The sequence below is a fragment of the Acartia tonsa genome, chromosome 8, assembly GCF_053477335.1.
Source record: "Acartia tonsa isolate MP-2025a chromosome 8, ASM5347733v1, whole genome shotgun sequence".
Classification (NCBI taxonomy): Eukaryota; Metazoa; Arthropoda; class Copepoda; order Calanoida; family Acartiidae; genus Acartia; species Acartia tonsa.
In genome coordinates, this window is record NC_137267.1 from 1387653 (window position 1) to 1410057 (window position 22405).

Genomic DNA, 22405 nt, shown 5'->3' on the forward strand with positions numbered 1-22405 from the left:
TACATCCAGCTGTAATTCTGCTAGTTGCAGGAACGCCATGTACCCAAACAGATGTATCATTTTATCTGTATAATAGAAAATTTAACAGGTGTAATAAAGTAAAATATTATTGTAAAATAAATAGAGAGAGAATAGTAATAAAAACTTTTGATATCGTCAACACTTAGGAGGAAAATATTTTTTCGAGAGGGGTAAAATATAAATTTTCAAATGTTTGAGGGTGGTAAACATCCCTTTACCCCACTCTTGGATGTCTCTAAATATTTTTAATAAAGGTTTTGTGATTTTTATGATTCTAAAAGTCTTTTATTCAAAAATATTTCTTTCTCTTTTTTTGATGACCACTAAACATTTGCTTGATTTACTTTGTCCGTTTATCAATCCATGTTGTCATCCATGTTTAGATCAACTTGTGGCGATGAGGGAAAAAATTATTTGTTGTATATAATTAATTGTGAAATGCAGCTGAGTTGATATAATTTTCAGAAATATTTCAAAAATGACGGATTCTGGTATTAAACACTGTGATACAAGTAACAGTATTTCATGGAGACCCAGCTTTGGTTCGGAACCAATAGAATCAGGCATATTAAAATTGCCCAACTGTAAGGACAACGAAATTGTTCATTGTAAACTATTTCTGGAAGAGAACAGGATTGGCATTGAGAATAGTCCACAAAGCAGAGGGACTCTTGTAATATCAGGACATATTGGTATTTGCTTTGGGTCTCCAGGTTAGTAATGCTTTTTCCTATATTGCTTTGAAACCGATTTATATCTGGTTCTCAGCCATACTGAAAAATTATGTCTAGCTTCGTATTGTATCCAGTTTTCCATGATTATAAAAATGTACAATCATAAGATTAAACCTTTTTTAGCCTGAGCCTTCAGCATCTCAAGGGCTAAAAAACTAGTTTTAATCATATGATTGTACTTTTTATCCCCGGAAAGCTTTTTATAATGCAATGTGAGAAAGAGAGGGGTATGTTTCTGGTAGAATCCGTAAAGGTTATGTGTTATAAATTAAAAACAGTAGTAGAACGATAAAAATTTATGTTAACTTTTAAAATAAAAATTTGTTTATAGTTCTTTTCAATAAGAAATACATATATTTAGTGAATATTATCGTTCTACTACTATTTTATAAACACACACCTTTACGGATTCTACCAGAAACCTACCCCTCTCTTACTAATAAAAGATTTTACCTTTGAAGCAATATTAATGTATATTGTATGACTAACAAGCAAATAAATTAGAAATACACAATGAAATGTAAAATATTCCATTTCATACTTATTCTTGGCTTAAAAGAAAACACATTTTTCTTGTATGATAATGACTCAATGACTTTTTTTCAGTTGCTTGCATTGCCATTCAAGAACAAGAAGTGGATGAGAAAGTATGTTTTCCATTAGAATCAAGTGTAAACCATATTACTGAGATTAAACTGTTTGTGTCCTCAGCTAGTATAAGAAAGAAAAAACAAATTTTTGTAGCAGAAAAGACATGCACAGCAACATTTTATCAAACATGGAAAGACTGTTGTCCAATGGAGATAATGCAGATGTAGAAATCCACTGCAAAGAAGGTGAGGTACTGAAATGCCACAGGATCCTACTGGCCGCCAGATCTCCAGTTTTTAAAACAATGCTGGAAAGTGATTTCAAGGAGGGAAATACTGGCATAATCAAGTTAGATTACATGGAGATGGACATTGTAAAGGTAAACATAGTTTTATCTCTTCTTGGATAAGGACACTGGGATACTGGTAGCCATAGGAGCTACCCATGATCCATGACCTGAATTGACCGTAAAATGCTTCTTGATAAATATTTACCAGCATAAGATTAACGCGTTGAAATCCTTGAAACTCGAAAGAAATGTAAATCTTATAGAAAATAATTTCTGAATCTATTTAATGTTTGTTTAGAATTTACTGAGTTTTATCTATAGTGGAAATTTAAAGAATCAGAAAATTGCCTTGGTTCTTCTGGGGGTCGCAGACCAATTCCAAATACAGGATCTCAAAGGTTAGATTTATTATTCAGGTTCATAGTTGTATACTTGTAATGTGTACAAAAGTATGATAACTAATTTTGAACCTTTTAGCATGTACAATCATATTGTTATGTTTTTTTGGTTAGGTCCCTAATTTTTATTACTGTACTCTCATGGATATGCCAATGCTATTTGGCAAAATCCCTAATTTTTTTCTGTTGCTTTGTACATATTTTGGGTGTCCAATCTGAACTTTCTTTTAGCTGTAATTTTGTACACTTTTTTCTTGTCTGTTTAAATGGTTTAAATTTTTGCCACTTGGTTCTCTAACCTATATTTTAACTTGCAATTATTTTGTTTTAAAATGATTGTTGTTGGATGTGAATTATCTCGTATCTAAATTGTTTCTATTTCAAATTATTTAATAGTTACATGTACTGCAATTGGACTCAAAAAAAGTAAAACATTTACTATTTAAACATTTGTACGATCATACACTTTAAGTATATAAAAAATTATTTTTTATAACATACAAAGGTCAACCTGGGTAGATAAATAAACTGAAATTTATGTTGTTGATTCAAACCAAACTTTTTAATTACCTAACAATACTTGTCTGCCAATCATCTAAAGAAATAGGGGTTATGAAGCTGGTTATTCAACTAAAATATCTGTGGATAAATGTGAGACTCTACAAAGTGTCCGAAAAAATGAGCCGTATGAGTATGACGTCATAAAAGGAAGAGATGAGAGGAGAAGTGGGAAGGGAAACCCCTTAAAAAGAGCTGGTTCTATTTACGTCACACGGCTCATTTTTGTAGGACACTTTGAAGAGTCTTATATCTGATCATCAGTGTCCAGAGTTAAGATATTTTCTTGTTTTGTCAAAATATCATTTAGAAGATTATGCAATAAAAACAAACATTAAACATATCATTATTGCTTTGTGCTACTTTTTGACCTTGTTATCATATACCTTGCTTTTTCCTAGAAACTTGTGCAGAGATCTTGGCTGATAAGATGACTGTTGATAATGTTCTGACGATTCTGGCGGCTAGTGACAGGTATACTTTCATCTGAAATGTTTAAATTGTGCACCAAAAGTCACTTAAAATCTTGGAAAAGGCTAATAAACTTTGTTTTGGGACAGTAATGAACCAGTTACCATGAGACAAAAAAAAATATTAAAGTGTTTAAAACTCAGAAACTGAAAATTTTCAATAATTACAAAAGAAACTCTTTCCCCTGAATTTGGTTAAGAAACATTGCTAGGCTCTATGATAACGCAGGTTTAGAAGTGTTAAAAATTCTAGATAATATTATTCAAAGCGAAGCTTTTCAATAATTAGGGTCAGTACGTATGTCCGTAATGGATAGCTCTTTTCTTTCATTTAGGTATGTTAGAATTGTCCTATTGATTATAAACTTTGCATGATGATTCTTAAAGCATTTAGGTACAAGTTAGAAAGCGAAGCAACTTTATAATCGATACCAGAAAGTCCATATGTCCACTTTAAACATGTTGATGTTTAACTTTTTTAACAACAAATTCTTATGTGATAAAATTATCCGATTGGTCTGATTTTTGGAATACTGATTCTTAGGACAACAAAGTAAATTGTTATAAGCAAAGCATCTCTATAATCAAGTCATAAAAATGTAAGTACAGGGTGGGGCAAATAAGACCAGACAAACTTTAAACGACCATAGCGCCAAAACTACTTAACCAATCAGGACGTTTGACCCCTCTATAAAAAGCTTAGGTAATTACCTTTTAGCACAAAAAATCTTTGGACGAAGATGGGCTCGTACTCCGAGCTGGCCCCGCTTATGTTCAACAAGGCAGATTCGAAATGCTCCGGTGGAATAATCTGGATTCTCGACTAGGGCCCACTAAATCGGATCTCAGTCCATCTGTAGATGGGGTAGAGTTATGCAACTTGCTGGGGATACTGTTAGATACATAAATAAGACACTAGAAAAGACTAGAGCTCTCTATCTAAAGTGGCTTGGCTGTAGTACTTCGGCAAAGTAAAACGTGGCAGATTTTAAGATGTAAAAATTTGTGTGAAATCGTGAAAATTTCTCGGTTCTCGACGTTAGAGACCCATATGGAACTTAAAAACTCATTTTAGACTATGAATTGCGCTGATAACCCTAGCTGAATCTTAATGCCATTTCCAAAAAGGTATAGAACGTCGTTCCAGCTCAACTGTGGTCCAAATGAAAGCCTCCGTATCAAAGGGTAGCGTTAAAGTTGGGTGAATTTGGATCCTGCGGTTACTCACGTTCCTAAGGAAATGAAGCCCCCCAGCAGCCCGATCTTAATTCAATCGACTTTTGGGCCTGGGGCTACTTTGAAGCATGCGCCAATAGACGTGCCTATACAACAAAGACCTCCCTCATTGCCCCCATCAAGGAGAAATTCGCCAGCTTGGACAGGGACATGGTGACCAGAGCCTACGGGCGGTTCAGGGGGCGAGTGAAAGCAGTGATTGAGGCTGGCGGCGATTTTATTGAATAATCTAATAGTCATATACCTATTTTGCTTGCTAGTTTTTAAAATTCAATAAAGTCTTAAAAATCGACGATTTTATGTTCATTTGTTTAGAAGTTAGAATTTGTCCGGTCTTATTTTCCCCACCCTGTATATCCTTATACAATATCGTGTATTTAAGCAGTTTTCCAACAGATTTACTTACAATTTTGTTTAGTTCGACTTTTATACATTTATATTCTGATTATTCAGTTGTGATACTCTACAAGTTTTAATGTTCGTTTGTCCTATCGTTTTATAGCTTCGCTTTTATGAATGTTGTTAAATGTAAGAATATATGTATTATTTAGGTATATGATGGCAGAACTGAAAACATCAGCCATGGCCATGGTGGTTCGCAATGCAAAGTCTCTAGTTACCACTGCAAAATTTGATGAGTTCTGTGCTGAATGTGACAAGCAACTTATGGTTGATATAGTTAAAGTACTGGTGAATACTAATAGGTCTTGGAAGTCGCAGCCACAGCAACCATCAGCCCCGTGGCATGAAATGAGTAAAAGACCAAGACTTGACCGTATGTCAATGTCAAGACCAAGAAATTATTCTGATTCTGATTAAAACACATTTCTTGTTGAGAACTAAGATGCATAGAAGTAATTTTTCTATTGTTTTTGTGATCTAAATCTGCACATTATTTTATCGATTTTACTTGAAATTTCAAAAATGATTACTAGGACTTGTAAAGAAACTATGTTAGTATCTTAAGTCGAACAAGGTGTGCTTGGTAAGCACTTTTGAGTTATGTACATATACATGATTATATGGACTTTATTATGTTTTGCTAATAATTTCATTTATTTGATAAATTCTTTTTTCATTCGCTTTTTTTTGTTTACGTCCTAGATGTAAGTTTTTTTGAGAATTGAATTTGTTTTGCATTATGTAAAAAATTTTTTGTATTTTAGTTACAAATTAGTAGTTTACTGTAGAGGGGCAGACCGACTTATAGCGCTGCTATGCTCCAATATTTAATTGTAAAGGATTTATGCTGTTTAATCTTTTTATTATCAGTTATTATTATCAGTTTTATTTATAGAGATGTTGTTGTTTGTTCGCTTCCCTCAATCAAATATAATATAGGGATATAGATTGTTGATCCCACTTAACCAAACTTAACTATTGGTCTATTTTGTTTTTTATTATATCTTTGTCCTTTATTTTGAATATATATACACCAAACCTACACACAGTGTTTTTAACATAAATTTCGAAGCAAAGCTTCTCTATAAAACTGACCGTATGTCAAGCCTGTCAACCGTAGCTGTGCTAAAAAGAAGGATAGGTTGGGTATAGTCCCTTTACTGACAACGCCTCTTAAGGGGCGTTTAATCGTATTTTCACAGTAGCTTTTTATAGGTTATTGTAGGTAATGTTAGGTCAGATGGTTGCACCGCAGGGTTAGGCAGCGTCAGAGCCCTCCACAGGGGCTAGAAAAAGGAGAAAATCTACTGTGAAAATACTGCGAAATGCCTCCTAAGAGGCAATGTCACAAAAGGGACTATACCCGATAGATTTAAAGATAATTATAGAGTAGCTTCGCTAAACTTATTGTAATTTAAGAGTAGATGATGCTTGATCGAAGAAATGATAATATTTTTAAGCTGTTGCATCAAAATAGAAATTAGCTACTAAAATTATAAAAGTTTTTCTCGCGTTTCTGCAATTTAGAATAATCAAATAGTTTATTACACTAGTCCACAAAGTTTTATAATAACATTTTCTAATTTGTTGAATTAACAACTTTGGAACTCTGCAAGCACTAATTTTAATCTACTGAAGGGGTAATTTTGTGTATGATCATTGGGGATGTACATCAAGTTCCTTCGCTAAACACACAAATACACACACAAACACAAATAAACACACACACACACGCAGAAAGACAGTCAGCCTGGTACTTTTTAATACTTTTAAGGACTACATCCATATATGTATTGAGGTTGACAAGGAGATTTTATTTAGTTTTGTACCATGAGAAAAATTAATAAGAATTATAGCTGTTCAAGTTAATTTTAAGTTTCTGTATTATCCTGCAGGTTTAGATTTGCCAAAAATCTTTAAATGGTTCCTGTGACCGCAATTTTTGACTTAAAGACTTCAAATTTTAAACTTAAGCTATTCTAACATGTTTATATGAGATATTAAAATTTCATGAAAATCCACCGCCGGATGTTGACCGCTGACTGCGATTTCTAATATAAAAAATACACAAAGATAAACATTTTCTAAAAAAGTTTTTCTTCTAGCTTCCAACTTATATGACTCACTTATATGTAGTCGGACATGCATAAAGTTTTAAAGCTCTCTATCTCTATTAGGAGCTGTGATAATATGTGGGGCGTTAAGGTGCTGAAAGGCGTCCGACTTGTAAGGGCTAACGTACTCAGATTCATAATTTTCACTTAGATGGGTTTTTTAAAGATGGATGCCGCGAAGACGATAGGATTTCAACAGAGTATACAACTTAAGAATTTAAAATTTTAAAATTATTATTTTAGCCATTTGTATATTGTCTAATACAGCTCTAAAAAGATGCATTAATTAATATGCAGCAAAAATGGATTGAAGATCATTTGTTTTCCTCAAAAGCGAAATAATTAAATAAATACTCTGTTTAAATTTCGCGAATTGAAAAAACACGGCATTCATCTTTCAAAAACCCATCTCTGTTTTGCATTTCATATGTACATATTTGTATTGAGATCTGACAAGGACAAATGAGATAAGTTTATTTAATTTTCTACCATGAAAAAAACTTGTTGTTCAAATACACAGACCAACATAAACCAGGAATCTAAAGGAATAAGACAATAACCGATATATTGATGTACATAACCAAAGATACACAAAATTACCCCTTCTGTAGATTACAATTTGTGTTTGAAATAATTGGACATTCAAATAAATTAATCCAACAAAACAAAATTAAATAATAGTCCCAAATGTTGTTGAGCGACGAATTTAGGGGACTAGTGTAATAAACAGCCTAATGTCCCCTCCCTCTCTGAAAATAACAGTAAAAAAAACAAGAACAAATATGCCCAATAATAGTATGTTTGTGTTTGCTTTAGTACAACAGATGTAAGATGTATAGTATATGTATGTTTGTATGTCTGCTAAGGTTTCATCTCTGCTTTACAGAGAAGCCGTATGGGATGGTATCTATCTATCTATCTATCTATCTATCTATCTATATATCTATCTATCTATCTATCTATCTATCTATCTATCTATCTATCTATCTATCTATCTATCTATCTATCTATCTATCTATCTATCTATCTATCTATCTATCTATCTATCTATCTATCTATCTATCTATCTATCTATCTATCTATCTATCTATCTATCTATCTATCTATCTATCTATCTATCTATCTATCTATCTATCTATCTATCTATCTATCTATCTATCTATCTATCTATCTATCTATCTATCTATCTATCTATCTATCTATCTATCTATCTATCTATCTATCTATCTATCTATCTATCTATCTATCTATCTATCTATCTATCTATCTATCTATCTATCTATCTATCTATCTATCTATCTATCTATCTGTCTATATATATATCTATCTATCTATCTGTCTTGCTATCTATCCATGTATATTAAAATAAATGGTAGCTAATTTTGCTGTCGCTTTTTATATACAACATAACAACTCAAAAATGTATACCTTGTAAAACAGCTAATATAGCTAAATTTTCAGACTATGCAGAAATCGACAGAAGGGGTAATTTTGTTTATCATCATAAATTTATCGGTGATTGTCTTATCCTCTTATATCCCAGGTATTGCTGGAAATAATCGTCCATATGTCCATTACACCTGAATTATTGGTTAGCTTCGATTCTTCCAACAGCTATGTTCCTTGTTTAAAATGTGTAATATATGAAAATTATGTTTATTAAGATGTTTGTATAAAATTTAACCCAGGATTACTTCCAGAAATCAAAATGGAAGGAATCTTTCCTGTATCCTGTGCAATTATCGGATTAAGCTGGACCATAGAATTGGCCCCCAAACCCTTAGGAGAAGATGGCTATTTATAGTCAAGTTACCACAACCTATCCTAATTTGTGTAAATATCAATGTACTTTAGTATTTTGCTTACTTTTCTTCAATAAACTTGTCTAAATTTTGAACTACTGTTGTTTAGGATTTAAGAGTGATTTCGCCGTGTCCGCAGGATTCCGCCGTTGCACTACAAAAACACTCTAATTTGACACAGGTGAACTGAAATTAGTTTCCGAATGTGAACACATTTTCCTAGGTGTTTCCCAATCCTATCTCAATATTTGCTACTAGCTAAAAAACCTTCAAACTTCCAAAAAAAAATCTAAATTTGAAAAATTAAAACTTTGAATGTATAATGTATAAATCGTTAATACATTCAAATTTTGATTTTTTTTTTAAGTTTGAAGGTTTTTTAGCTAGTAGCAAATATTGAGATAGGATTGGGAAACACCTAGGAAAATGTGTTCACATTCGGAAACTAATTTCAGTTCATCTTGACACAACAAAGGAAAAACATTTACAAACACAGACATTCCATTTTCAGGGATCTTAAGGGATAAGACAATGGGCGATAAATTGATGTACATCCCCAAAATTATGATACACAAAATTACTCCTCCTGTAATATACATTTCGAGGTTGCAACGATTGCATGGGCACTCAACTAATTGTACCAACCAATGAAAATTTACAAAAGTCCCAACAGTTTTGGAGCTTACCATTAAGAAAATGTTATTATAAATCTTTGGGGACTAGTGTAATAAACAGCCCAATGTCCCCTCCCTTCCTGATTTTATACACATTAATGGATATATTTTTATTTGTATATTACACCAGATGTTCATGTTCTCTAATAAAGTGAAACTTGTAGCTAGCTATAAAAACGATACGCCCCCCCCCCCCTTTCACGACCTTTAACCCATTCCATCCCCTCGCTTACTAGATGAAGGAACTGATCAATAAACGAGTTCCATGTTAGCAAACTAAATTGACAACAATGTTCCCCCTGTCATAATATCTACATCCATTTACACATTGCATATTTTCTATCTAAAATTTGTTGGGTCATCTATCTTTGTTTTAATCATCAAAGCTACTCAATAATAGGTATTTATCGCATTGTTTTGTAGACAGCTTTCCGTGGATATTATAACTTCAAAAGAATTAAGATTAAAACCAGTCTCTTTACACCCGAAGGACAGAAGGCCCGGGCTAGCAAAACAAGTATTAATTTTATGATTTTTATTTTAATATTCGTGGAAATTTGTATAAAAACATGATATTTTAGTATGACCGAAAATCGGTTCTAATCCAGCGGATATAGGTAATTTTTCGTTTATTCTTTAATAGGGTTAATGCCTTCGCAGAGGTTAGACTTAGGGCGGAAACCTTATATTCAGTTTTCTCCAAAAAAATAAGGAGACGTGGAATTATAATTACTGGAAAAACAAAGCGCAATATTATTAGTTAGGCATCTCTATAATCGATTCCTAAAAACGAAAGTGTGTCCATTTATTGCATCCTGTATTTGCTTACAAAATAATGTTCTGTTTATTAATTTCTGACAGTCTACATTTTTATATTAGAGCTTCGCTTTTATGGATGTTGTCATTCTTGTTTTATGATAAATTTAGACAAAAACGTATAACATAAAGCAAAGAAAAATTACATTCAGTTAGAAATATTACATTTACTTAGCTTCTGTGTGTGTGAGTGTTTGTGTGTGTATTTGTGTGTTTGTATTTGTGTGTGTTTGCCTGTGTGTGTGTGTTTGTGTGTGTATGAGTGTTTGTGTGTGTTTGTGTGTGTTCGTGTGCATGTGTGTGTGTGTATGTTATGTCACTCGTCTGCTAATTTTTATTAAATTATACTTATTGTAATTATAATCCTTTTGTTCATAAATGTTTTTTTTTGTGGTTTTTAACAAGTAAAGCATGTTATATAAAACTCAGTTTCCCCTTTAATTTCTATAAAAAAAATTTCTTATACTTTATTTTGTCCAAACAAACATGGTTTTTAATAAGCAAGTTTAGCTTAAAATGTTTATGTATAAAGGTGTATAACTTACGACCGTGGCTCAACACGTAGCGCATCATCTCGTAGTGGGGAAGGTGATAGGTTCAAATATTGACTTAACACCGTTTCATAGCTAAAGATGTAAAAAATGGGCTATGCCAGGTGTGCAACACTAATAGTCAGAGTAGGTGAATGCCTTGGCCAAATACAGGCAAATTTCATTATCAGGTGTTTGGAACAAAAAGGAGCAATAGGCTCCGTTTAGTTATCCTTGGTTATCATATAACTGAAGTTTAAGTGTCATGGACAGCAGCCTCGCTCATACATCAGGTAATTGACAAGGTAGGTAATTTTAAAGAGTGTTTTTAATTTGTAATCAATATACAACAAATATTCTTTCCATGCAATAATAGTAAGCACTATACTTCCGTGCAAAATTTGAAATCAATAGTATAATTCTAATATGTCTAATAAATGTTGTCAAAAAAAGGTTGAAAAAAGTCCGCATATTTGATTAAATTTTTCTTAAAATCCGCATATTATGTTGATATAAACTATAATATATTATCACTAGCAGTAACATCACTAGAAGCTTTTAGGGTGGTAAGGGGGAAAGTTCATTCTTCCAATTTTCAATTTAAGTTTTAAAACAAAGAAGTAAAATTGCGGAGATGGTACTTTTTTTCTAGGTGTTATTTTTTTTGGAGAGTGGAGAGCCCTCTTCCTAAATAGTTATAAACTTCTCTATACCTATAATAAGCTTCACTGTAAAGAAGAACCCTTTAGGTTCAGCGGTTAACAAGATCCGTTGCTACAGTCAAAAAAAGCTTAGCTTACTAATTCATATAATAGGATATAATAAAGTAACAGGATGTCTGTTTGTCTGTCTCTTTGTTTGTCTTTTTCTTTTAAAATCTAGAAAAATAAATTGGTTTATTAAATTGGACTCTCTCCTCCTCAAGTGCCCAAAGAGGCCTCTAAGGCGTAGCCGCTAGTAATAGGATACAGTAACAAAATGCTAATCCTTATATCAAAGTAAAAGAATGTTTGTGTGTGTGTGTCTATTTATATGGAAGGATCTTCCTAACTAATATGCTTCTCCTTTGCAGGGACATAGGTCATAGGTCATGGGAAGGTTTATAACTATTTTAGGATAGGGTACCTGCACCCTCACGCGCTTAGAAAAAAAACCACCAACATTTTTTAAATTTTTTTCTTTTAAAACTAAATTGTCCTTTTAAGTATATCTGTCAGACAGACAGACAATAAATATATGGAGCAGATCTGTATAAATATAAGGTATCTTGACTAAAACTTACAGCTGGCTATCTAAAAAAGCAGTCGTGAAAATAACATTTCTCCAACAATAAGGTTTTTTAAGCATGACCGACAGTCAGACAGACAAAATAATGTATAGAGTAGATGCAGGGGGGGGGGGGAAGGGGTGATTACTTGAGGGCACCCTCAAATTTTGAAAGTCGTTAAGTAGATGCACATATATCTTGGGTATAGTCCCTTTCATGACAATGCCTCTTAAGGGACGTTTCTTGGTATTTTCACAGTAGATTTTATCCTATTTCTAGCCACTGCGGGGGGGGGGGCTCTATCCATGCGGGGCCATTTTCCTAACCCTGCAGGGCAATCACCTAACCTAACCTAAAATAATCCATCAAAAGCTACTGTAAAAAAAAATACATTAAAACACCTCTTAAAAGACCTTTTCACTTAAAATTTCAGTTGTCTTTCTTCAATAGCAGCCAAAAAACACACAAAGCATGTTTTAAATGGACGTACTGACTTTCTGTTAACAATGATAGAGTTGCTTTCTAAATTATACCTAACTGTCATAGGAATCATCATGAAGAGTTTGAAATTGATAGGATAATTCTAACATGTCTTGTTTAATAATCTAAAATCAATTAATAATTTTATCTAATTTCAATTTCAATTTATCTATGAAATAAACGTAAAGCTGTACAGGTTAAGGCTACTATCTGACTCAATACATTTCTTTTTCTCCTCTTTTTAGCAACCGAATGAAAGTAATTCTTTTCAATTCCAGATAATTATAAGAATTGGTAACATTTGCTTAGATATTTATTTTATAAAAACATAGCAAAAAAATAATAACCCTATTATAATACAGGTATTAAATATTTATATACAAACAATAAAATTGAATATGAATAAAAATTAAGGATAGATCAATCAAATAATAATTATGTACAGTGTCAAAGGACTAAACAATCTTGTGAGAGGTAATATAACTTATGCATTTTAAAAAGATATTTGTTAAATAGACTGATTATTTAAAGACATATTTGTTAAATATGTTGCTCTACTGGATATCATTACCCTTGTTAGAATGTACCATTCATAAAGAAGGTTATTTTTTAATGGCAAAACTGTTTAAGCTAGCTTTTTTAACAATTACGTTCAAATTCCGTTAAATTTATTGATATAAATAATCTAATAATTGATTGTTTTGTTTTTATTCGTAATTGTCTTTTTTATATATATACATTATTATGCTTAATTAAAAATTTCTGATAAACATCTCATTATATTTAAAGAAAAATTAGCTGTCTCTAAATTTAATATAGAAATAAAATTATTATGGAAAATCAATTGATTTTTCATGGTAAAAGGTATAAGTTATAAAATACAGACGAATTTATAGATGTAATCTTGAAAAGATAGCTTTAATTTAAAATGATAAATATGCGTTATTTTTACCAAAAACTAGACAAAACCCTTTTTTGTTGTTGTTGATAGCAATATCTTATTTCTTTACTCTCGTTTATATATAGTTTTAACCTAATATCTTTTGATTTAATTGTTATTGGTTTGAAATTTTGACTAAAAAGCTGGCTTAAAAAATAGCTCATATGTGATAAAATATATAGCATTTTGCGCTAACTTATGGGGGGTTTATACAATAAGTATAATTATAAAAGCAAATATTTGAAAATTATTTAAAATCATTCAATGTTTAATGTAAGATTAAGCCAATTATTAATCACGAAATTACATAAAGGTTTTTTATTATTTTGCTAAATAATCTATAAAATATTTACACATTGTAAGTCAACTCTTGAGTTATGTAAGAAGTACAATATCAGCTGATAGATCTTATTTCAATTTTGAAAGATAATTTTATAAAAAAAAATAATAAAAAGTTGATTTTGTTTTTTAAAAGTGAGCAAAAATAATGTAGAATTTTTAGAAATATTTTTAATATTTTTTAAAAGCACAAAAAATCTTGATTTCAGGCCTATATTAACAATTCTTAAAAATCCTAGTAGTATCGACACATCCTATTTTTTTTACGTCACTAAGATAATTTCTAAGACACTAATACCGGGTTCTTATCTCTCTATTTTTAATTTTTATTACTTGGTACATTTGCATTAGTTATTAGTTTCCTACATACATTTAATTACACTGTTGTTATAAAATAGAAAATGTCAGATAATCTACATATGGATGTTGATGAAGATATGACAAGTGTTCCAAATGCTGAAGTTGAAGATGCCAGTACATCAGGAACTGAATTCTCGTTGCATTACAGTAGCACATATTCTGCAGAGAATGACATAACCTTTGTTATAACAGCTAATACAAGTGAGGAAGAGCTTATTGAATGGCTTGATAATAATAAACCATCTAAAATGAGATCAAGATTTGACAGCACCGTGTGGATTTATCTTAATTGGGAGAATAGTATTGAAAAGGATGAAGCTAAAGAAGCTGCAGCCAAACAACTGTGGAAAGAAGCTACAGAAATATCATATGATAGTGTAATTGATATAGTGAAAAAGATAGGATACTTGGAGGGGAAATGGGTGATTAGTTCACATAAAGCTGATGTGGATAAAAACTGGAAAGCTGTAGCTAAGGGAATACTGAATAAGGAGTTTGGAAGGGATGTTTTGCAGGCAACTGTGGATTGTAAAACAACTTGTATTCGAGTATACACCAAAGATATCACTTGTCATGATGAAATATTTTTTTGTGAAAGAAAGTTACGGGAAGCAGGAGTTCAAGGCTGGATGAATTACAGACCAAGTATATTTTCACTGTTAAAAATTAAAATTCAAGCAATTAGACCTGAAATGTATCGAACTGGATACAACAAAATAGATGGAAAAAAATTCATCAATGTATGTCATAAAGTAAAGAAATAGTAAATTAAATCAGGGGTGTCATCTTTTTTATTTGGGAGGAGTAAAATTTTTTTATAGGGGGTAATTTGTTTTTTTGGGGGGTAAAATGGCAGGCAAATTTTTTTACCACGGGGGTAAAATTTGCTTATGGGGAAAATTACCCCCCCCCCCCCCTGAAATCTGTTGGCAGGGGGAAAATTTACCCCTGGGGTAAAATTTTGGGGGTAATCTAATAATATAAGAAGGTACCTACCTTACAATAAAATACTATTTTTGTTAGATATTTTTATGTTTGTCTAATTTTGTCATTTATCAAGTTTTTGAAGCTTACAAATTTTTTATAAATTGAGAATTTTTCATGTAAACAAATCATTCCTCCAAATAAAATTTTATTTTTTTAGATTTTTAGATTGAGTTTGATATTTTTGACTGACATTCTTGACTCAAGCTAAATATATATTTTTGATTAAAATTACGTTATTGTCAATTCTAATATTGATTTAGATAAATTATCAAGATTCTTATTATACCAAAATGATTACTTAAAAATGATTAAAAATATGGTTTATCTTTTAATGTTTTTTTTTGGAAAAATATAAAAAAAATTATTTTTAATGTTGACACCATAATGATAAACATCTAAATAAAATTGAGAGTGTAATTTATCCTCTTTGAATTATTCCTAAAAATTGATATATTATTACTTTGATGTTGTTCCAGATTTTTATGTACTCTAATAAAGTGCTGCTTGCAACTGGCTAAAATAGCGATCTTCACTAGTTTGGGTCGATTTTTGACATTTTTATCTGAAACCATTGCAGAAACTTGAACATGATTTTTATAAATATAATACACCTCTTGATGCTTTAAAATTTATCTGAAGTTTTAAAACCTTTCGCGACCCTAATCCACATCCTTTAACTCATTTTCTCCCCTCCTACTGGAAGAATGAACTGACCAATAAATGAGGTCTAACTAAAGCAGGCTAATTGACAAGAAATTTTCCCCTGTCAATATATCCACGCAAATCCTAAAATTATTTTCCTAAACTACAGGAACCAATTAAAAAAACTTGTTTTTAATTCAAGTAAAGTGTGGGGAGAGTTTGATTTGTTTGTTAATAGATCACATGGGGGAAAAGAGATTTACTCAGCCGCTATTAAAGTTATACCTCTGATTTTTCTTGACAACATTCCCAGCATTATTTTGTAGTAGCGTATCTAATGATAAACGAAAATAGATTTAATAATTTCATAGTATTTTCATACAGAAAGAGAGGAGACAATGACCTGTTTAATACACTAGTCGCCAAAGTTTTATAAAAATGTTTTCTTATTCGTTGGCTCAACAACTTTTGGGACTTCAGTAAATTTTGATTGGTTTGTTAATTTTGTTTTAACTAATACTTTTGATCTACTGAAAAAGTAATTTTGTGTATCATCATTGGTGATGTACATCAACTTATCGAACATCGTCTTATCCCTTTAGATTCCTTAATGTTCATATGTTTATGAATGATTGATTCACTTATTATTTAAATATTATTTATTGCTACTGGTTATGAAATCAATGTTAAAACACAATATACCACTTCTGTAGATAACAATTAGTGGTTGAAACGTATGGACACTGAGCATAACAAACCAACCAATCTTCATTCCCCCAAAGTCCCCAAAGTTGTTGAACCACAAATAAAAAAACGTTATAATAAACCTTGGGGACTATTGTAATAAACAGCCCATTGTCCCCTCTCTCCGGCTTTTTATGGTCATGATTCTCCTTGCTTGATAATATCTTATTATCTTTAACAGAAATTGATATTCCCAACAAATATTATATTATTTTCTGGGGGAAAGAAACAGAAAAGTTATTTATCCCATCGTATTAGAGACAGCTTTCTGAGGATTTAAAAATGAAAGATTAATAATAGGATTTAGCCCGGAGGGGCCGGAGGCCAGTGAGACAATATTGTTATTAATTTAATGATTTTTCTTTTAATATTCGTGGAAATTGTCTGTAATTCATGATTTTTCAGTATTATTAAGAACCGGTTTTACTCAGTATGTTTTAAATGGACCAGACGTACATACTTCCTGCTAACGATTAAAGAGTTGCTACACTTTGCAAATTGTAACTTATAGTTATAGAAATCATCATGTAAGAGCTATCCGTTACGGACGGACCAACCCGAATGACAGAAAAGCGTCGCTTTTAACAATTTATATTTTTCCCTATCCTCTTATTCCTGGCAATAATTGAAAGCTTTTCTAATCGTCCGTACGTCCATTCATAATGTTTTTTCATCAATATAGGCATGTTAGAATTGTCCTATCCATTTCAAACTTTGGTTCATGATCTTGTAACAGTTAGTAACGATCTTAACAGGAACCAAAGGGATAAGACAATGGTCAATATATATTGATATTGACATCCCAAAAAAAAGAAACTCAAAATTACCCTTTCTGTAGATTACAATTAGTGGTTGCAACGTTTTGGAACTAAACTTAATGAACCAATAATCAAAACTCATTAAAAGTCCCCAAAGATGTTAAGCCAAGGAATCATAATTAGAAACTTTTGGGACTAGTGTAATAACAGCCCAATTTCACCTCCTCCGTGGATCTTAACCATCACGACAGCCTGTTTTAGGTGTCCAGTTTGACCGCCATTATACTCTCGCGTGTGCCTCAAAATGTCTTATGCGCGCAGAGCATTATTTGACCACCACGGAGCAAGCGTGCTATTGGTGAAGCGCGGTTATTTGACCGCTGTAGCTCGGGCGTTTTCATCATCTAGACTAAATTATGGGTATATAAGTAAAACTAATACCATTACTTGTATAATTGGTTTTTGCTGTAGGTATGAATAATTGTTACATTTATTTTGGGTAATATTCCCATTAAGGTTATTTGGAAGTGATATATTTTTAATTTCTGTATCACAGTCGAATGACCTTTATGGATTTAAAAAATCAATATAATATATTAAGAAGTTTTGTGAAACACATAATTTTAGTGTTCTATTTCGAAGGACATAATTTAGTGATTGTTTTCAGTTAAATCACTGGTTATTGTTCTTTGAAATATAACATTTAAATCCAACTCTCTAAGAAAATAGCATTAAACCATTGCATTGCAGGACCAGTAGCACCATTGTTTCAGCAGTTACCATGATCTTAAACTTCAGACATTGATGTATTATGGATAACTATAGATACGGTATTGTCTCTATAGTCATGGTTATAATATACAATATACATGACTAGAGTAGACACTGCTTTATTATCAACCATCTACACTGTATATACTTTATAACTATAGATAAGGTAGTGTCTCTATAGTCATGGTTATACAATATTCATGACTAGAGTAGACACTGCTTTATTATCAACCATCTACACTATATATTCTATATAACTATAGATAAGGTAGTGTCTCTATAGTCATGGTTATATAATATACATGACTAGAGTAGACACTGCTTTATTATCAACCATCTACAATTTATATTCTATATAACTATAGATAACTTTGAATACCATAATTCAATATGATTGATCAAACAGCCAACAATTTACCTACAGTAGCCGTAAATTTTGTGTATCTTAATTGGGAATATGATTAACTCCCTGGTTTGCACAGATGTTGTCATCCTTGTTAGTAGCGAAGCTACTCTATAATTCGAAATGTCCGTCTGTCCGTCCGTCTGAGACAAAGTGGGGGAAACGTGATTTTCTCGGCTCCTATAAAAAATAGACAGCTGAAATTTTTAGATTCTCATAACATATGCCCATCTAAACTATACATTGTTTTGTCCACCTGTCTGTTATTTGGGGTGCTAGATCGATTCCTAGATTTTCATGTTTTCTTGATTTTCTCAACTCCTTTCTAAGATAATAGGGTGAAATTTTCAGGGATTGCTTAGATTTACATTCTACATAAGTTCATCAAGCTTTATTGCGATTTATTTATTAATTGGGGTGCTAGATCGATTTCTAGATTTCAGGATTGGCGGCTGAAATTATCAGGGATTGAATATGCTCATATTCTTCATATTTTTATCAAGTTTCATTAAGATGTGTCTATAAATTGTGGTGTTAGATCGATTCCTAGATTTTTTAATTTTTGTGATTGTTAAGGTTGCGTGATTTTTAAGATTAATGTTTATTGTGTGACACTGCTTTATAGTAATTTTTCCCGATATCCATTCATGATTTTTGAGCTTCGCTACTTATGGATGTTGTCATCCTTGTTTTAATTTTAATTTAATTGGAAGAAAGAAATTTGCTATGATTAATTTTGCTTGTGGTTTGTGTACGCTTGATAACATTTCATTTTTTAAAGCGAAGCTTTTCTATAATTAGGGTCGGTCCGTCCGTATCGGATAGCTTTTTTCGTTAATTTTGGCATGTTAGAATTGTCCTATCGCATGGTGATTCCTTTAGTAGTTAGGTACGATTTAGAAAGCGTAGCAACTCTATAATCATCACCAAAATGTCCGTACGTCCATTTTAAACATGTTGATTTTTTTACTTTTTTAACAACAAATATTTATGTGATCTAATCATCCGATTGATCTGATTTTTGGTATATTAATTTCTGGGACAACAAAGTATAATTTAATAAGCGAAGCAACTCTATAATCAAGTCCTAAAAATGTAAGTATGTCCATAAACATTATCCTGAATCAAGCAGTTTTTTTTTACTTACAATTTTGCTTTGACTCTTATACATTTATATTATGATTATTCAGTTATGACACTATACATGTGTTAATGTCCTTTTGTCTTACCGTTTCAGTGCTTCGCTTTTATGGATGTTGTCATCCTTGTTTTTAAACAAAGCCTTTAAAAAATTAGTTCATCCGTTTACACTTAACGAGTTTTTTTTATCGTAAATTAAGTTTTATTAAAATTTTCATATCAATATCAAACTTTACTTTATCATTCTTGTAGCAGTTAGGTACGATTTAATAGTTGTTACAAGAAAGTACTGACGTCCATATAACAACATTTTTTGTATGATATAATAACCTGTGTAAATCTGCTTTTTGTAGCAATAATTCCTAGGACAACAATCAAATCCTAAAAATGTCTCTGGTATCCTGTATTTTAGTAATTTTACAACAATTTTTAACTTATATTATGTTTCTTAAGTTTTGACAATCTACATGTGTTCATGTTCGTTTCAGGTATTCGCTTTTACTGGATGTTGGGTGTACAGATTTCTTTAAGTACAACTTAAAACTGTTGGTTTAAAAGATTGGATTCTAGTTAAATTCAACAAATCAAGATTCAATAAAATTCCTTAGGCTAACAGATTAGAGAACATGTTATATAACTTTAGGTACTAGTATATTTTACATTCCAATGTCTCCTCCCTCACTAATATTTAGTATATCGTGTTATTGTCGTATACGGTCTTATCTATCTTTTTAATAATGCATGATGAATTATAGATTATTTTACTGGGTGCTTTCCCACAAAGTTTCTGTCGAACACTAACCATCCAACCTCTCAGAATCAAGTTAAAAAATCTTATTTTCTTATAACTAGCCCCTGCATGGGGCCATACCTCTGCGGGACTTCAAAGTTTTCAATATAACCTAACCCAACCTGACCTAAAAAAAATAAATAGACAAACGAAAAACTACCTATCTTCTTAAAAACTATTAAAATAATAAGGGAATGGGGGATCAATGCTCAGCCAATCACTTAAAGGGAAAACGGCTTTTGCTACGGACTGACAACCGCGCGTCAGCCGCCTGTAAGCCTCAGGAAATCAACCTTATACATTCTAAAAATCGGCTGAAAGTCTAAATCTGAACACGATATGCCAATCCCCATTTTTTAAAAAAATACATGTATCCAAGCTTTTATTTTGAGACTTTGGCGCGGCTGCCGAGCCCTGCCTTTCACTCTGCATGCATCTAATTAATAATTCATACATTATTCTATATGTCAAATTTTCATCAGTTTATATTAAGTCCTTCATTTATAAGGTTATTCATAACTTTTTAAAATAAAACTTTTCTATAATTAGGACTGGTAATGGATAGCACTTATATTTAATTTAAGCATGTTAGAATTTTCCTATCAATTTCAAACTTTTTCAGCGGAGGATAATTCGAAAGTCAACCAAATGTTTCCAGTGCCCACAGGGCCAATGTCGGAATGTGTACACTTTTTTGTGCACTATTATACATCCACTTATGTGTACACTTTTGTGTTTTGTAAACCTTCTCAACACACTAGTGGACATATGCGCACTAACTAAATAAAACAGCGAAATTTAAAATAAGCATATTTTTAAACATATTTTATTTCTAGTTTGTACGACGTTCATTAGTTCTAGCAGGTTATAATTGTTCTATTTCAAACTTGGAATGGTAATTCCTGTAACAGATGGATACAATTCAAAAGGAGCAGCAACTCTATAATCATTATCAGAAAATGTTTCGTCCAAACTTCTACATGATGTTGAATATTAAATGCATTGTTGTTACTTTACAATTAATGTTTGTCTGTATAATTAGTTGAGCTTCGCTTTTATGGATTTGTAATCTTTGTTCTTAGCAAAGCTTCTCTATAAAGTTTCATTATTTAAAATCAACTTTATATATGTAATTTTCCAGCATGGCTTCAAAACCAATTAATATCCGCTGGACTAGAACCAGTCATCAGCCATACTGAAAAATCATGTATCGTTTCATACTATAGACAATTTACTACGTATAGTAAAAATAACAAAACTAGGGAAAAAAATTAAAATTTATCCGCGTAATGCTGCCTTAATACGATGCGATAAATAATTTTTATAGATCTTTGAAAACAAAAGTACAATTTAATACCAAATTATATTATTTTGAAGACATTTTGAAATATCTTCATTGAATGCACATTTTGTTACGCGCGACGCGCTTCTCCATCTAGCTTTGATCAGTTCCTTGAATATAATAATTATGTGAAATCACAGTAAAGTTCTATGCTACATAACCTGTTCGAAATTTGTTAAACTTTTTATCTAATCGTTTAAGAAATCGCCAAATCTTATCACTACGTTGTTTTGGATTTTTTCAGAGAAATTTTATTTTCAATTTTTTCTTAAAATTTCTTTAGTTGTATTTGAAACCTTGTTGTAAAAACCATTAGCAGTTAAAAACCAATATATTATTACTTGGATGTTGCACCAGTTTTTCATATACTCTTATTAAGTGATACTCGTAGCTGGCTAAAATAATGGGCGTTATCCTCTTAGAAATTTTTTTTTTCATTTTTTTTTTCAATTTTGTACCCCCCCCCCCCCCCCCCCCCGACTACCGACGAACAGCTATTTTAGGTTAGGTTTTAGGCTAGTGAGCCGAGCGCTGCGGCTAGGCAGGCAAGGGGGCCGAGCGCTGCGACTAGGCAGGCTAGGGAGCCGAGCGCTGCGGCCAGAGTTCATAGTTCGCTATCGGGGGGGGGGGGGGGGGTGTACTCAAATTTTCAATATATAAAAAAAATTTCTAAGAGGATAATACCAAATAATGATACCCACCATCCACCTCCTTTACCCAATCCCCTCCCCTCCTACTGGTTGAACGAACTTCCCAATAAATGAGGTCCATTATAGCAATCTGGTAAGAGTTGCTTCACTTTCTAAC

At 31.8% G+C, this 22405-nt stretch overlaps 1 protein-coding gene across 1 annotated transcript; it reads left to right on the forward strand.

Moving 5' to 3' along the window:
- Nucleotides 1–513: 513 nt before the first annotated feature.
- Nucleotides 514–5713, forward strand: LOC145325343 (uncharacterized). Its single transcript, XM_080168343.1, has 5 exons — nucleotides 514–734; nucleotides 1362–1725; nucleotides 1934–2033; nucleotides 2993–3065; nucleotides 4849–5713. The coding sequence occupies exons 2-5, from the start codon at nucleotides 1510–1512 to the stop codon at nucleotides 5114–5116; spliced, it is 657 nt and encodes a 218-aa protein (XP_080024469.1). The 5' UTR covers nucleotides 514–734; nucleotides 1362–1509; the 3' UTR covers nucleotides 5117–5713.
- Nucleotides 5714–22405: the final 16692 nt, after the last annotated feature.

Coding starts and splice junctions, on each gene's coding strand:
- LOC145325343 (XM_080168343.1), top strand. CDS start 1,510: ATGCACAGCAACATTTTATCAAACATGGAAAGACTGTTGTCCAATGGA. Junction 1,726..1,933: donor TGGAGATGGACATTGTAAAG/GTAAACATAGTT, acceptor ATGTTTGTTTAG/AATTTACTGAGTTTTATCTA. Junction 2,034..2,992: donor CCAAATACAGGATCTCAAAG/GTTAGATTTATT, acceptor GCTTTTTCCTAG/AAACTTGTGCAGAGATCTTG.